The sequence below is a fragment of the Cryptomeria japonica genome, chromosome 9, assembly GCF_030272615.1.
Source record: "Cryptomeria japonica chromosome 9, Sugi_1.0, whole genome shotgun sequence".
NCBI classification, from domain to species: domain Eukaryota; kingdom Viridiplantae; phylum Streptophyta; class Pinopsida; order Cupressales; family Cupressaceae; genus Cryptomeria; species Cryptomeria japonica.
Window position 1 is genome coordinate 600405390 of NC_081413.1, and position 18349 is coordinate 600423738.

At 36.2% G+C, this 18349-nt stretch overlaps 1 protein-coding gene across 2 annotated transcripts in view; it reads left to right on the forward strand.

Moving 5' to 3' along the window:
* Nucleotides 1–7401: 7401 nt before the first annotated feature.
* LOC131074510 (endoribonuclease Dicer homolog 2) overlaps nt 7402–18349 on the forward strand; it is a 305149-nt gene continuing 294201 nt past the window's right edge. The window contains exon 1 of one of the 2 annotated variants that reach the window (XM_058011146.2): nt 7402–8073. In XM_058011146.2, coding sequence (XP_057867129.2) covers nt 7916–8073 — 158 coding nt within the window. In that variant the 5' untranslated portion in view covers nt 7402–7915. The remainder of the gene's footprint in view (nt 8074–18349) is intronic. The other variant, XM_058011144.2, reaches the window with a different exon arrangement.

An 18349-nucleotide genomic window follows, 5' to 3' on the forward strand; every position in this document is an offset into this window, starting at 1 on the left:
GAGAAAAAAATAAGAATCTTAGTTAACTAAGTAATTATCTCAATGAATGTAATATTATTGATTATGAGAAAAAAATAAGAACTTCTTGATTATCTCAATCTAATATTATTGATTTTGGGGAATTATCTCAAAGTAATATTATTACGTCCAAGGCATATTATAATGCAAATACATCTGTCCATAAAAGATAATTTTTAATAATTTAATAGAATTTAATTAAATTAAATTACATAATATTTAATTATTTAATACTAATTTTATCTTAACTAAATCAATTTTGCTAGTCTCCATTAGTTAACTTTGTAATTATCTCAATCTAATATTATTGATTATGGGAATTTAAAGTGTCCTACATAAAATCCATTTTTTTAGAAAAAAATAAGAACTTTCTGATCTAATATAATTGATCTTGGGGATTTAAAGTGTTCTACATAAAATCCACCTTTTTGAGAAAAAGATAAGAACTAATATAAAATAAAACTATAGTTATATGATAATATAACAAGTGCCACATAGTGGAGAGTACTTGCCGAGTTTGTTGTGTTGTTATAACTAATATATTGTTTAATTTAATTTATCTTGTTTTCTATTATTTATCTTTTTGATAATTGTGTTGTCTTACATGTATTATGTCATTTTGATTGGTGAGAGAAAGTTTTATTCATGAAGTGTTGGACTATGATAAAGTTTAATTTTTTTGAGTAGAAAACCTTCTTGGTATGCAAGGATCAAATCTTTGGATGTTCAATGATATTTTGTTAGGAAGTCTGTTTACCATTTGATGCATGAGTTATATAGTTTATCTATATTACAAATTATGTCATGGTACATGCAAAGTTTGGGTGAGTTTCAAACATTATTATGGCTATAATTATAAAATATTTGGTGAATAACACATTAACAACTATATTTTAATTGTGCTATGTGGAGGTTGTACACTATAGTGTACAGATGAAGACTTTATGAACTTTGGTGTGCGAATGCCTTGTACAAATTAACATTTCAATATTGTAGTTTGATATGAGATAGTTGGAGTTAGTAATTTTTGTTGTTTTCAACAACAAACACAACAACAAAGTGAGTTATATTTGTTAAGATAAATCATTATACAGTTACTTGACAAAGATAGTGCATAATCTGTTGAGATTGTCATATCTTGTACTTATATTATAGTTATCATGATCTTGTATTGTAAGTGTTTCACTTACATCATTTTAATTGGAGCAATGATGGACACTATTAAGATTTTATATGATGTATGTACCTATATACTATAATTTTACATTTTATATGTATATTGGTAATTTGGTTTTCAGTAATCTTTGTGTATTATATTTATATATATATATATATATATATTTCAATAACAATATTATAATTGTTTTATTAAACTGTTATAAGCTCTTGTGAATTGACTTTATATGCATTAGAAGTTAATTAGTTTTAAACCCTGTATGCGGGAAAAGCGGGTCAATAGAACTTAAAATGTGAAAAATGAAGCCTAAGGAGCCTTGTCCACACACCCATAGGACTTCTTGGTGCAAACTATGGAGTCATGAAGAATGACTCAACTTCCCAAGGTTGGTTCCATGGTTCTCTATCTCATAAGGTCCCTCAAACCAATGTCTTTGCTCTCAGATCACTGAGCAAAGTGGTTTAGGGATGACTAATGCAAGAACGAGGGATGTTTTAATTGATTTTATTATGAAATGCATCCTAAGCTATGCATGATCTTACAAATGCAATAAACTAGATTATAAGATGACAAGATTAGTAGCAAGACTATCCTAGCATGATATACTAGTCTATGATTAAGCTAAATGATAAGGAAAATACTCTAAACATGCATATTTAGATTAATTCCTATTTAAAAGAGAGGCTAAATGCTGAGCACAAATGATATATTAAAGCTTGGATGGATTTGAGTATAAGTATGATGCTAAAGACTTGGATATTTAAAATGGAGGATGGAGAGCTCTATTTATAGAAAAAATAGGGCAATGGATGGCCAGGATTGAAAGATTTAATCAAAGGTCAAGTTTGAAAGTTGCTCAATCCATGTTTGCAATTTGCACCAATGAAATAGTGACAATTGTCAACATAAGGTTGGGTTGAGAAGAGAGGTAGGAAGCATTAAATGCTTGAGAAGACCTCATGGTTACCTTAAGAGGTAAGGGTTAAGGTTAGGTTAGGGTCATCCAATGGATAAAGGTTTTACCCAAAGGATAAACTCTTGTGCAAAGGATTAAGGAATAACCATTGTCAAAGCAATAAATGCTTGATGAGACCCTTGGGTTACATGGAGGTTAAGTTTAGAAAAAGTCTCTAATCATGCAAGAGGGTTGAGTTAACCATTAATGGTTTGGAAGAGAAAGTTGTTGGAGACTTGAAGCCTTTAATGGTTATCAAAGACTTTGAAGGTTTGAGAAGTGACTTCCTCTTGCTTAGGGATGTGACAATATTTAGGAGATGGGTTAGGCTAATTTAGAAGTGATTAGAAGAATCTAGAATAGGGTTTAGGATGCAAGTGGGAGATGTAGAAAAATGCAAGTAGGTGAGGGATAATAGGTTTGATTAAAATAAATTGTTTTATTTTAATTTGGTTGCAAGTGGAGGTTTTTAAATAAATTAAATTTATTTAATTGGGATTCCCTATTTAATTAAATGTAAATTTAATTAAAAGGTTTAGAAGAATAGATTTAATTAAATAAAATGATTTATTCAATTAAATGACCTAAAAGGGGTTAATTGAATTTAATTAAATAAATTGAGTAATTTACTTAATTAAATAGAGGATTGTGGATAATTTAATTAAATAGAGAAATGAACATAAAATATTCATTTAGGAATATAGTCATTTTTATACGTCTACAAATCCAAAACTGTAATATTTTAAGTTATTCTTTGCGGAATAGTGAACTAATAGATTAACAAACACATTAGCATCTTTCATTCTTTCTCCTTAGGAAATATCATTGCTAGTTGTCATAATCTCAGTGGCCAAAGTTTGAGGTAGGAGGATTGTTAACCAAAATTCTTTAGCCCTTTTGAAATTGTGCTATCAATCTACCTGCACTTAGAGGATAAGGTCTACCTAGTTCTATAATAAATGTCATCATTTTAGTTTAATATCTACAAAATGAATGGTGACCGCTCAGACTTGGAGCTGTTTGAACAAATGGTGAAAGTAATATAACAATAAAATTTCATGAGGCAAGTAGCATACAATTTAGAGAGATTCATTGGTCTGACATGTCAAAGGACCTCTTATAGCAGCCTCAACACAGTCAAGCCAATAAAGCCATTAGCTAACAAAGGTAAACTTGTTCAAGTTTGTCCCCTATCTAAGAGGAACAAAGCCATAAAGATATATTAGAATTTATTCAACAAGAACCTGTTTTCTAAGTCTTAATTAATGAACGACATGCAAATGGAGCAACTTCTATACCATGGATTTTCTTATTCAACTTTAAAATCATTGTCATGTCTCAGGTAGATTCAATAGAGTAGTCTATCAATGTATGCACAACTAAGATAGATTTAGTATCTATAGTGTAATCACAAGCAATGGCATAGGATGCCAAGCCATTCTCTTGGGGTCTTTTACTTTGCAGACAATTACAACTATAAATTATCAAACTAAAATTTGCAAACTGTGAACTAGAAGAAGCTAGCAATTGGAAATGCTTTCTAGAGGGGAATAGAGTTTCCAAGACAAACAAATGAAACATATTTTACATGTAGAAACCCGAGATCTGAGAAATCAGATTTACATATTCAATGGAAAGAATGCATGCCTTCAATCTACTAGCTATCCAAATAATATATTTATGTCAAATTTGAAAATTTGTAGTAAATACACAATCAACTCTATCTGTTTTTGCAAGTTTTGAAATGTGGACAATGACTAATATAATGATTTTAACTTTGACTACAGAAATTCAGTAGTTTATTAATTTACAAATATGTTCCATCTTGGTTGTATAATTATTAACACTTAGCTACCTCCAGATAAAGATGATCAAGCTTTTTACCAAAATGATGTGCACTATACTGTTGTTTCAGGTATTTGGTTGCAACCATACCTTTGTTGTCCTTGTAATAGATCATAGAATAGTGGAGGTTACTATTTAACTTCTGCAATAAGGAATTGGAACTGTAAGATTTTCAATATAGCAGTATTGACCATAACAATTCTCCTTTGTTGTGACTGAGTGATAGTTATAATCTGCTCTATGTTTCACAAGTAATGAGATATGTATTATGAATGATATAAGGGTGCAGATTTGGAGTATAGAAATTGAGATAAATTAATTAGTGTATTAATAAAAAAAATATACTCTATGATTATAAAGATCACATAGATACCTCCACATAAAGCTTATAATTTTCAATCCCCAAGAATGAAAAATTTCCCCAAACCAGAGACAACGAAAACCTACTCACACAAACAGTGTTGAAAATGAAATTTATGAAACTGTTTACAATAAATTAACAACCAACCATTAGGTATATCTATGTTAATAGACTATCAAAACTTCGACTCACTTAAATTTATGTTGGGATAGTATCCATTTTGTGTAAGTTGTAGTTGATAAATGAACAAAGTTGAGTGCAAAAAGAAGTAAAACATAAAGTAATTTTAACGATATGGTGTCTCTTCGAACGACGTATGCAAAAAGTGTCAGCCGCTGGGAATAAACTTGTACATATTTCACATGCCTTTCTTCAGCCGAAAGGGGGATGCTTTGAAGAAACAACAATAGTGTCTTGTCTTGAAAATTATGGTGATGGTGAAATTCCTTTGGAAAACCTGTTGCCTGTTGATTATAATTTGCCTGCCAGGGGCAAGAATGTATTGTTGGAGCAGCAGGACAATGCTCAAAAGATAAAAAAGGAAGTGATAATAGTAACATTGATGATTCTTCTCAAAAGAATGTGCTTTCTGGAGGTGAAGCTGTTGCAACAGAACATGAGTTGGAAGAAAAATAAGCCTATTTTGTGAACCAAGAAATTTGAACAGGAGGAAAGTGCAAATTCATTTACGCACATTTCCAAACTTTCACAGGGGTGTGCCCTAACAACACTATTCATTCTAGATTGTATTGTTGCTTCATCTGGTTTGGAGAAACCCTAAACAACTGTGCAATAATAGCAAAGGCTAAGAATAGAAAAACCCTAAAATATGTTCAGATAAATATCAAAGAAACATTATTGCCCATTTTCAAAACAACCAAAAAATTTCTACTAACGGAACAAATATTTGTATTCCCTACAGATGTCAGTGAAGCTTTCTGAATGAAATGCCATTTCGATAAAAACTTTAAATAGGAAAAGAGAATCTGATTATGAGGGGAAGAGAATTTGCATGTCATCTAGAAAATTGGGACTACTCCGGGAAATATCAGAGCTCATGAAAAAAAAAACGTGTATAACAAGCAAAACAATATTAGCCAATCATTTAAAAGATAAATGATTTTTTTAAATTATAAAGTTAAAAAATATGCATGTATACTTTAAAATAACTTTAAAAAGTTTTGAAAAAGAAAAACATTTGTTTATAATTGGTCTAAATAATTTTTTTTATTAACCATTTAAGCATAAGAAATGAATTTTCATTACAAGAGTATTGCCTAACGACAAGTACTGTACTCTTAATAGATTTTTTTCTTTGATTAAGAGTTTGTTAGAAATATAATTTTTAATGTAATATTAGAAGCTAGATAGAATTGGGATAATAAAAGAATGAAATAAGATTTATTCAAGATAAAGATATAAATTAATTTAGAGAATAAGATAAAAAAATATGATTGTATTTTTAGAATTAGTGAATAAGACACTTTGGTTCTAATTAGAGTTAGGAGTATACTTCAATTAATATTAAAATTTAAGTTCAATAAAGGTTACACTTAGAGTTATAAAAAATAATTCAATTAAGATTATATATAAGATTCATAAAGTACAAGTGTTGGTAAATTAGATTATAAAGTACACAAATACAGGTAAATTAAGTCATAACATGCACACATATAGGTAAATTGGGGTGTAGGTAATAAAGTACAAGTGTAGGTAAATTAGGTTATAAAGTACACAAATACAAGTAAATTAGGTCATAACATGCACAAATATAGGTAAATTAGGTCATAAAATAAACAAATAGTAAAACCAATCTTTGTGTCTCATTAAGCAAATAAATATAATAATCTTATTAATTTCAAACCAAGCAATAAAAATGAAATTTCATTTCTTTTAAAAAAATAAAATAATAGGTCAATTAAGATTAAAATTTAAGTTCAACAAAGATTAAGGTTAGGATTATATTTAGCATTAGTGTTAAAAAATGATTTGTTTAAAAATAGAATTCATATAGTACAAATTAAAAGTTTTAAACTATTTCTTGTAGAATAATAAAGTCAATAAAGAAGAACAATGTAAATAAATAAATAAAAAGTGTTTCCATAATGAAATTATTTGCCATCTCTCTAAATATAAATATGCTATTTTATCTATCTAAAATATATCTAAATATTTATTATTTTTCTAAATATAAATATGCTAATTTATTTATTTAAAACAAATCTAATATTCTATTAATAGCATATGCAAGTGGGTGCAAGAAATTAATGTTTCCTCACATATGGTTGGGAGTTGCATTGAAAATAGGGAGTTATTTGGAAAAAGTCATAGTGAGAATAATTTGAGCATATTATATTAATAGTATATATGTAAGTGGGTGTAAGAAGTAATTTGAAAATTACTTCACAATCACAATGATCATAAATGTTTTTAAAATGAATTATTCATTAAGAAATTATCTATAGGATGTAAAAGTTTGAAATCAAAATATTAATTAACAATTTTGAAGCTATATATATATATTATTTAAAACGTGACTGGTGATGCTGGCACGACACGCCCTCCGGCTCCACGTGACCACAAATGGAGGACCTCATCCCCGCACGACACGCCTCCACGTGACCACAAACAGAGGACTTCATCCCCACACTTTAACCGCGACACTACATGTCCGAAGACTGCTATTTATATTTATTAATTCAGTCTTAATTTTTTATTTATCTATTTAAAACATATCTAATATTTTTTAATTTATCTATCTAAGAGACATCTAATATTTCAAATTAAAATTAATAAATATACTCAAAACTTTAAAACATGACAATTTAAATAATTATTATATTATTAATTACACTTTCATATTTTAATTTTTCTTTAATGTTGTTTCTGGGAACTTGCGAACACCTTTAGTTGATGAATCTTTTTTCCAATAAAATTCTCCACACTGACAGTCCCAGAATCTATTTTAACCTCAAGGCAAAAATTATTGTACTCATTCTTCTTCTCAAGGAAAATGACGTCTTCTGATTATGACCTCCAAAATCTCTGACTATTCAAAAAAATAGGGGAAAAATCTTAATTGTGAGTTCCTTCGCGGAGAAGTTTCCAATAAAAGACAACAAAATAATAATGCTTTCGGCACTGGAATCGATTTGACAGGGAATGTTGTTTCCCGGAACTTGGAGAATCAGAGTAAATCCACCTCTGGAGGGAAAGCAAAATGAAAATTACCAACATTTAAGCAAAAGTTGAAACATTACAAACTTATGAGGGTAACATCAGCTGTACCGCCAAATAGCTTTTTGAATGAAAAATGAGAATCAGCCTTAATACTTGCAGTAGAAGATTTGCTGCACAGTATAATTGAAATAGTGCGAGGGGAGAATCTAAATATTTATACTATTGGATTGAGGAAGCAGAAGACAAAAGTTTTAGTACAGTGCGTGTCTGCGTTACATGTGCATGGGAAGGGACCCGGAAGAAGATAGTGAAGTGGAAAGCTTATTTATTATAGTATAGAGTAAGCAGAATCGAACAAAGTGAAGAATATCGAAGTTTCATGGGAAAGACCAAGAAAGGGGACATTCTAATGGGTATAAGAGGAGCAAAACGTCTTCGCCAAGATGATAATTCGAGTTGGAGACCTGGAATTTCTTCCCCTGTAGATCTTGCAGATATGGATTTAAGGAAACCCGATCCAGAGTCATTTGCTAGAAGGTATTTTGTTGTCGAATTTTGTAATAGTTTCTACGGAGTTGGTTAAGATTTCCTTCTATTTTTTCGGCAATTGTGTATAGTCAACTGAATTGCTTGGTAACGCAAAACATATTTGAAGTCGAATAGTATTTCTTGAAAATATGTAATGGTTTCATTTAAATGTGAAGAAGGGTTTCTTTTTCTTTTATCTGAGCGCGATGAGGATGTTTAATTACGCATATTACGTTTTCACAGTACATAAAATGAATTCGATAATCTTTTGAGTAAAACTATATACACATTTTGATATCAATAAAATCCTTAACGTAAGGTTACAGAGTAATATTGCATTTTATTAGTTTGTTGGTTTTCAGTTGTGGCAATTCAATGTTGAGCACCCATTGAATTATTTATAAAAGCCCGTTTCGTTATTTATAACACTGAAGATTGATTCGACAACAGATTGGTTATCATATAATGGATTTCTGAATTTTAAAAGCCACTTTTTAATCGAGCTATGATTGTACATATTTCTGTGACGGTTTTTAGATGCGGTGAAAGGTAACATTTTGTTTTCTGCTTTGGGTATGATTATATTACTTGTTGTTATGTTAAAACATCATATTGCTATTTTTTTATTTTCAAGTTTTCAGTTGTGAGTCGTGATAATGTAATTTAAATTACGATACTTATAATTCTGAAGATTGGTGTTCTATAACAAGTTAGTTTATATGATAATGGTGGTATGGAATCGAACCTAAATGCTAAACTGTCAAAATAGATGTAAAATAATTTTAGGAGACCAAGGAATTCCAAGCAGATGCAATTAAAAATTACAAAAGCATAAATACACTTAAAAGTAGCTAGAGAAATATATTTTGTGGCAGGGGAGGATCCTTGTCATCAGGCTTGGGTTCCAAACCATCATTTGGAAGGTCCTTACTGTTTAAAAGAGTTTCCCAATTAGTAGTATACTGTGTAAGCTTTTATTCAATAGAGTAAGTATCCACATTTTTGTAAAAAGGCTAAATAGCAAGTGTCAGGTAAGAAAAAACTATCATTATTCACTAGACGAGGCTCCCACTTGTGTTGTGGAGAAGACACCAAGGAGCAAAACCCTTTGAAGGAGGCATATCTCTCTCAATGCTACGTTAGGAGTGTTGATACAAGCTGCTGCTCTGTTCTCTCCTCCAGCCTTGTGGAGGTGATTGTGTGTGAGCACTTGAAAGTGAGCAGGAAGGAACCTTGCCATTGTGCAAGGAGCATTACTCACTGATCAAGAAGCACTTGTAAATGTGTCACTTCTAAAGAAGTCTTTTGGGTTTCAATAGAGGAACATAAAAAATGATAATTGACTTGGAATTTAAAGAGATATGCTCATCAACATAAGCATTTGATAAAAAAGTTGGGTTTTTATATTTCCAAATTGAGAACATGGTTTGCACTTGAAAAGCATACTAAATCTGGGTGAACTAGGAAAGCATTGCCTAAGAGCACATTATGCCAAGAAAGAAAATTGAGATGAAAAGATTTGAAGAAATCAAGCCTAGAGACCCTAAGCTTTTGGGAAAATCCAAAACAAATGTTTGAGGGTCTTAAATGCCCACATAATGTGCAATTGGGATTTGAATGTCATGTCCCCTTTCTAGAGTGGACATCAAAGACGGAGGAGTTGGCCTATCATTGGAGTCTCGTAGGCTAGCAGAGGTTGATTGGGACTCATTTAGTGCATATAGTGACTGGATTTTGGCTCTCAGACATATGAGTTGTCTTCAGATTCATGGTTTGAGAGCAGTGGGAGTGATGATGAGTTTGATGGACAAGATTATGACACAGAGCCATTGAGTGAGCCTACGAGAGTCCATCTAGATTACCTCGCGAGGAGTGCACTTCATTTCTCTTTTAGTCCGATTGTAGATGATTGGATGGCTCGCAGATGTGAGTTGGTTCGGGACTTAATACTATCCGTGTTGCGATAGTGCTCTCCCATCTTCAGAGGATAGAGTTATTGATTGCAGCACCTGATCCAGCAATTTGGGATGGATTGTTTGCGGGATCAGCAAACAATCAACCGTTATGATGAGCAGCGACCGTCAAAGTTTTTCATCTCCTTGACACAGAGGCTTCATCTAGGATCATGGGGGAAGGATGATGCATGGATTAGCAGGTGTGTTGTTGTGGATGGTTATCACAGGTGTGAGAGTTTCACAGTGGTTGTAGAGAGACACGGTATCGAGGATGCCTCTTACTATCATTGTCTCTTCATGACAGATGGATGTGGATTTAGTTTTATTTGGGATCCAGGTGTTGATTCATTTGATACAACATCTTATAGGGATTATAGTATGTTGCTCCAGATATTAAGATTATATGGCACTTATATCAGAGGAGAGCAGCAGGAGCAGTTTATGTCCTACAGGTGGTTTGTGTGGGATCATGGTATAGACATGTGTAGTACCTTTCTTTCGTGGAACCTACATGGGTTGCTTCATTTCAGATGTATAGATGTAGTTGTGGGTGTACAGTGGTTGTTGACACTTGGACGGTATGTTCGGAATTTCACGAGGATGGAGTTGGAGTTTACCCAATATCCATCTCAGTTTATCGACCAGAGTGGGACGACAGTTGATCCACAGGTTGATTGTCATCAGATAGCTGACATGGATGAGTTATGTGATGTTACTCCTAGTGAGTACTTTGAGCCAGTTGATGTGGCAGTTTCACCTGATTCTCTAGACAGGGTGATTATTTCATTGTTGGTTGGTGATTACATATTTTTAGATGCCAGCCTGGACAGTGATGATTTTAGTCAGTATTATATATTGTCTAGTGAGTTGGCATTAGATCTTCCGGCACATCAGCAACAGTGTGTGGCAGTTGTGTGTCACTTGTGTTAGATGGGGTCAGATCACAGAGGGTCTTCCATGGATTGGCATTCATTGGATATTATGACGGATGTTATGCATGTTGGTGATCACAAACACACTAGTGATCTTGGCATTTATGGATATTTGATCTATGGAGATGATATAGTTTTCCATTGCTCACTTGAGGTATTCAGCGGGAGCTATGCTTCACTCTGGGACCCAGGTAGTGTTGATTTGACAGCACAGGTGCTTCAGTGTTTTGAAGAGCCATTCCAGACCGCTATACTGCACGTTGTTTATATCAGAGATGAGCAGCAGTTACATGCAATGATTTGTTTACGTCTTATTTGGGATGGTGGAGGATTGGTGTTTCAGTTGCTTGTGGGCAAGCAACTCCGAGAGGGGAGGATTGTCTGAAAGATCCCTGATGGATCCCCTTGCTGATCTGCTGTAATTTTTAAAATAATAAACTATATTTTCCTGTGATTTTGCTGATGGTCTTACAAAATAGAGAGAAGTTGCAGAATGTTTGGTTTCTTTTTGTATTTTTTTGAATATATAAGCAAGTAATGAATGAAGAACAACAAATAAGGAAGGAAGCTGAAACAAGTAAGAACATTCAATTAAATCAGAATTGATACAAATCGTACCAGGCAGATTTTTGATTTATAATATCCAGATTATTCCCTACGCACTGGGGATGTGCTTACATCCAATAATGGTGCCAACTGAAGGGTAGATGATGAACACAAACCAAGAACACCAGCTATGGCTGAATGAAAGTCTTCACCACTTCCAGCGTAAAGTGTACTTGCTATAATGGTGGCATCAAGCTAAAACAATCACGCCCTAGCTGGGAAATTCAACCACCCTGCTGAAACCCTCACCAAGCAATCTGAATCTCCACAAGGAATACCACATACACTCTGACCAATAATGCCAATGCCAAAGGAATCCACTGCCAATCAATAGCTGAGGGCTACGTCCCAGCTAGTACTAATCATGGGGTTTGCGTCTCAGATTGAAGAATTGCTCTACTAGAGCAATATCGCACCAAACAAGTTTTCAATATGTAAAAGATAATGAGAAATTAGGTTTCCTTCTCCTTATATCTCTTTCCTTCCAAATCGAACCCTAAAGATATATGAAAAGTGTGCTTTAATATAAAGTCATATTTCCCAATATTGGGTGCCAAAGTATAGAGAAAACACCACTTTTTCAATATAAAATAACTCCAAGTGCCAAAAGGACCCTGGCAAGTGAAAATCATTTAGAAAAGTTCAAGACCTTTCCAACGAGCTATAACACATGGGCATACGAATCCAGATGAAGCCAAAAACCCCTTATTACTCTGAAATGGCTATAGACATAGTCTTATTTAAAATATTAAAACGCTAACTTAGGAAATATTTAAATATATTAAAAATATAACCCAAATAGCTATAGAAAGCTTGAAACACACCAAAACCCTGAAACTGAACTTGTCACTTGTCTGTGACTGATGTCGGAAATCATGGATCAACTGGCAGTCTCATCCCTAAAATCTAGGGATGCTCCTAGAAACTAGGAAACACACCCAAATCTCTTGAAACTGATACCAAGGAATGGTCTCATGAATAACCTCACGACTGGCAACTGTCAGGACCTCCTAAAATTTAGGGATATCCCCTAAAATCTAGGAACTGCTCCAAACTGGCTCCAAACTGCTTGTAAAGCCAAAATCCAGTCACTATATGCACTGAATGAGTCCCAATCAACCTCTGCTAGCCTACGAGACTCCAATGATAGGCCAACTCCTCCATCTCTGATGTCCACTCTAGAAAGGGGACATGACATTGAAACCCCTAAGTGTATCAGCCAAGATACCAAAGGCAAACCTTGATAATGAACATACAAGCAAAATGAGCTTGCTTAGGTTCAAGAACAACTTTCCAAACTATCTAAAACTAGTGATTCCTGTTAATTTTAGTAATCAGACTGAATGTAAATAACTGAAACTGAAAATACAACACATAACAGTACAAAACAACACAAGAACAACACATCAGTACCCTGGGAAAACCTCCCTGTTGGAGGAAAAACCTAGCAACAAGATTCAGATCAGATTATATTAATGTCAAGGGATATCCAAGTACAAATTTGCCCACTTAGGGCATGAACAAACTGACTTATCTGAATCTTGAATTCTGATCAGAATTTGACTTGTCCTTCAATCTGATGATAATCGTCTCCCTTGACTGGATTCACTCAGCTAGAATGAATTCGCTATTCTCCAAAGTGAGTTCGCTAACCTCAGAGTATAATGGCAGGCCTTCAATGTATATTTGCTGAGTCTTGGAAGAATTCACTGTGTCTTGAATTGCTTGCAGATCAGATTGCTGAATTGGATGAATGCATGAATGGTGTATGGGATGGATTACATCGCCTTCTTTATATATAGGAGATACGAGTAACTTATTTGCCTTAGTTGGCTACAATGAACTTGGCGCCAAAATACAAAATTCAAATTCTATTCACAAGTTACATGAATAGGTCTTGTCCTTTCATGTCATCACAAGTTACATGTTGAATTTGCCTTAGCACGTTACACCCAAATAGGACTAGTCTCATATGATTACAAGTTACATTATTGTAATCGCTTTAAGCTATTACAATATGTATTTAAATTTTAATTGTCATTAAAATTTAAATTAAGTAATCCAAACTAGCTATTGATTTCAACATTCCAAGTTTGTTGAGTGAAATGAAGAGACTTTTACATTCAGCTTCTATTCCATAGGCAAATGGAGAGAGAGCCAATTACAACCTTGTGAGAAATGTAGTTGAGAAAAGGTTTGGCAAGATATGACTTCCAATTCTTCCACGAAGGCTTAGTGGAATGAATGCCAATTGTGTTGCAAGTGAGGATTACGTTATCTGTTTACAAAGCTAGCTCTTAGTTGTACAAAGCCAAACCCACAAACCATCTATTTTGAGATTGAGAGGAGTGTTTTGGAAAGGCCAAATAGTTTGTTACATCTTTATCATCTTGATTGCTCTCATTTGAACTGTTTGTAATGAAAAGCACATCTTTCAGAGTGGATAATTCTCTGCAATATCCATTTGCTTGCAATAGGGTCTACAACTTAGGTATTGAACTTACAAGTGGAATCTTTTGTAATAGAAGCGTTGCAATAAATATTACTTAGACCTTCCATGTCTACCACGTCCTTGACAAAGGAAAGGGAAGCAAAATCTCATGTTCAAGTTTGGTATGATATGCTTGTTGGAAACAACAGCTCTATAGGGAGAGTTCCTTTTTTGCAACCCATGCTTTATTGTGACGACTTCAGTTACCTCCTTAACTCTACAATGATAATCATCACCAAAATCATTTGCAAGAAAAATTGCAACCACGTACAAGCAAAAACATAAGCAATGCATAGACCTGAACGCATTAAGTTACTTCTGTTCCCTAAAAGGCCTTCACATTCAACCCAATGATTGCCTTGCATGAAACATGAATACCACACATGGGATTATGTAATAACCACCCTATTTTTTTTCTCCAAAAGTCCCCCCTATTTTATTTTTTCAAAAATATAATCAATTGAGATTGAGATGCAAGCAACTTCCTTTCCACTTTTTGATCACCTAGATCTCTGGATGGGCAAGGTGAGAGCATATGGTGAAAAGATCTACTTATCAAATCAAATTTGCAAAGTAAAGCACTAGGCGGCAAGCTAATCAATATGCATTATAGGAAATGAAAATAATCATCTTTAACTTAATTCAATGGTGAGTGAATTGGGCACACCCAATTATTCAGTGGGAAAACTTAATGGGCACTGTTGGTGTTGAAAATAAGCCACACCCGGACCGACAATGGACTGGTCCAAGAGGGGCCAGTAGCTCAGTAGTAGAGCACTCCAGCAGCGTATGGAAGGTCCTAGGTTCGAGTCTAGCTGGTCCATGTCTCAACATGGTATCAGAGCCAGGTCCAGGCTAGGAGCCCCAAGCACACGAGAGGTGTGGCTTAAGGGGGGGTGTTGGTGTTGAAATAAGCCACACCCGGACCGACGATGGACTGGTCCAAGAGGGGCCAGTAGCTCAGTAGTAGAGCACTCCAGCAGCGTATGGAAGGTCCTGGGTTCGAGTCCTAGCTGGTCCATGTCTCAACAGGCACTTCCACTTATTCAGTGGGAAAGCTTAATACAAATTAACCACTTATTTAGTGGGTTAAGTACTCACCAAATAACAAGAGCAACTCATTGACGTTACTTCCATCCAGTGTTACAATCTAGAATGCATAGAAAAGATAAATCTGCAGTGGTATAACCTTCCAAAGGATTACAAGATTAGTTCATATGCGATATTAGCACTGAATTACTGCTGACATAAAACAAATTGCTGTAACACCCCAAATAGTGCCCAAAATCATCAACAAACCCATCCAAAATGAAACAACAGCAATGTACCTTGATTGATGATGAATATGAAAGCTGATGCATGTCTGAAATTGCTCTGAAACATGGTGCTACAGGTCTGGGCAGCAAGGAAATACCCAGAAAATTTCACCAACATATCTCAAAGACACGCCTAAGCTGCAACTTCACTTGAAGCACTTCAAATTCATTTTAAAACATTCCAAAACATGAGTAAAGGTAGGGTATGACAGACTGTTATAAAGATCAGAGTTACATGTGTCTGGAATGTTGCCGGGAATAATCATTATGTTATGTTGTTATATTATGTTTATGTTGTCGTCGGTAATAATGAGTTACGGCGGTCAGTTAGTTAGCCGACGGGTAGGTAGTTGGAGTCACGACGGTTGTGTCGTACCCCTTCGGGTATTATATATTGTGTACCTTTTCTTCGAAGTATAATCATGTGAGTCTTGTCAGATGTAATGTTATAAGCACTTATTGTACATGGACTGTGGAATTAATACAGAGGCTGGTTATTTAATATATTTCCATTATGTTCTGTGCATTTACTTTCTGCATTTAACCGTTTACCCGAGAGGGCAAACATTTGGCGCCGTTGCCTAGACGAACTCGGGAACGGAAGACACGGATGGCGCACAGACACAATGGGCCTACCCGTTGGTGAAGTAAACCCGGAGGCCGACGACACGCGGACAGAACTTTACACAGGAGAAGACACGGCAACGCGAGAATTTTCAATTTTGCTCCAGGTAGCCATTCAGACATACGTTTGACGAGAAGCGGCGAAGGCAGAAATCCCACCAAGTGCCGTGTGGACAGCGCTGGAGGTTAGCCCGGCAGTAAACCGGTTGATGAACCACCTCCCCCGGTTGCTTGCACAGGCATCGCTGGCACAACAGGCCCGCCTGGAGGAGATTGCCCAGGAAGAGCGACGACAACAAATCCTGCAACACTACGAAGAGAACAGCCGACAGGAAATGAAACGAGATGGCGCCAGGCCAGGAGGAAATTGAACCTTGTAATAATCCCGACACACTGCTGATATAAATTGTGGCAGAAAGGCAAAATAAAAATAAAAATAATAAAAGTTTTTTTGTGTACATGGCGTGTGTTTGCTGTGTATGGAAGTGACTTATGCCCAATAGACTAAATAAGGACAAAAATAAAAAGATACAGAGTGACGAATGGGAAGTGGCACAAACCGCATTGAATCTCAGACAACAGATAGAACGAAGGTGTAGGCTAAGGCAGCTTGCCGAGGGACGACTGGCCGAGGGGTTGCCCGAAGGGAACCCAGGAGGTGTCACAGAGGTTGCGGAGGCAGAGATAGACGGAGAGAACTACATTGTCTACACTGTTGTAGGGCTGCCAGAAGGAGTCACGGAGGGTGCCGAAGGAGAACTCTACAGTTCGCCAGAATACCACCGTAGGGTAAGCAACCACGAAGAGTTGGTGGAACAAACAAGGCGAAGTCTAAACCTGATCGACGCTACCAGAGACTTGCTAAAGAATTTGTCCATTTCAGAGGACAACCGGAGGGAGACAACCAACCGAAGAGAGACACCGGAAGGCGACGGTATGACCGAAGGTGCCGAGGGAGCACAAGGGTACCGTACGGGAGGCAATTTGTTTGGTTCGGTGTCAGCAACTTTTTCCGGAGGACCCACGAGTGGAGGTTCAGTTGTAGGAGGCGGAGGATCGCCAGGTACAAGCACACAAGGAATTAGAGGAGCGAGACCCAGCAGTGGGATGGCGAGTAAACAAAAATTGCCAAAGTTCACAGGGGAGGGCAAGGAAGACCCCTTACGGCATTGTCGTACATGTGAAACCATTTGGTCTGCCAACGGAGTAACGGACCAGGATGACTGGGTACAGCAGTTCCCAGCCACGTTACGAAGAGTTGCCATAGATTGGTACTCCGATGTGGACAAGCAAAAAGTGGCCATGTGGGCCAATCTACAGAAGGAATTCATGGGGGAGTTTCGGTTGCTCCGTGATGACAATGAAATTGTAACGGAGATATATAGTACCAAACAAGGTACCAGGGAGACAGTACAGGCATACAGTCGGAGGCTGAAAGAACTCTTGGGTAAAATGGAAAGCCAACCCGCAGATGGATTGAAGAAACGATGGTTCGTTGAAGGGTTGAAATCCTCCCTACGGAGGAAGATGAAAATTGTACCCCCGACGTCATATGACGACGCTTATAATAGGGCGATGGACCTGGAGAGCGAACACAAAACATCAAAGAAGAAGAAAAGTAATAAATCCTCATCCGAGGACGATGACTCTTCACAGGAAAGCAGCAGCGACGACGAGGCTGGCAAACGGGTGCAAGCGCTCCAGAAAGACATGGAGCGAATGAGAAAGGAATTCAAAATAATGAGAAGCACTGGTCGGAACGAAGGGGACATATGGTGCACTGAGTGCAAAGAGGAAGGGCACACAAAGGGTACTTGCCAAAAGAAGGCATTCTGTGATATTTGCCAAGTGATGGGACACTCCACCAAGGAGTGCCCATACAACATGAAAACCCGAGGTACGCAAATGAACCAGGTGCTGTTCACGGAGGAGGCCACAACATCCGCACCAGCGGGTACCGGCCAACATACTAACACAACGGCATCATCTGGAGGATACCGGGACAACAGACGCGGCGGCGGAAGGAATAGCAACAATACCAATAACGGAAGCCGTATCCAGTATGACGCCAAGGGCCGACCAATTATCCAATGTAGGGCCTGTAATCAGTGGGGGCACTTCGCCCGTGATTGCACGAAGGAAGCCACCCCTCAGCACCTCTGCCGTTGGTGTGGGCCAGGCGACCATGAGGACGCAAATTGCCCGCAGGCAGGGGTCAATCTCCTCAACATTGAGAAGGCTGAGAAGACTGGTGAGAAAGAAGTACTGGCGATCACTCGCGCCCAGACGAAAAAAGCCACTTATCCCGACCCTCGTACGGAGAAGGAGAGATTACCGGAGGCAAAGGCCAATATTGAACGT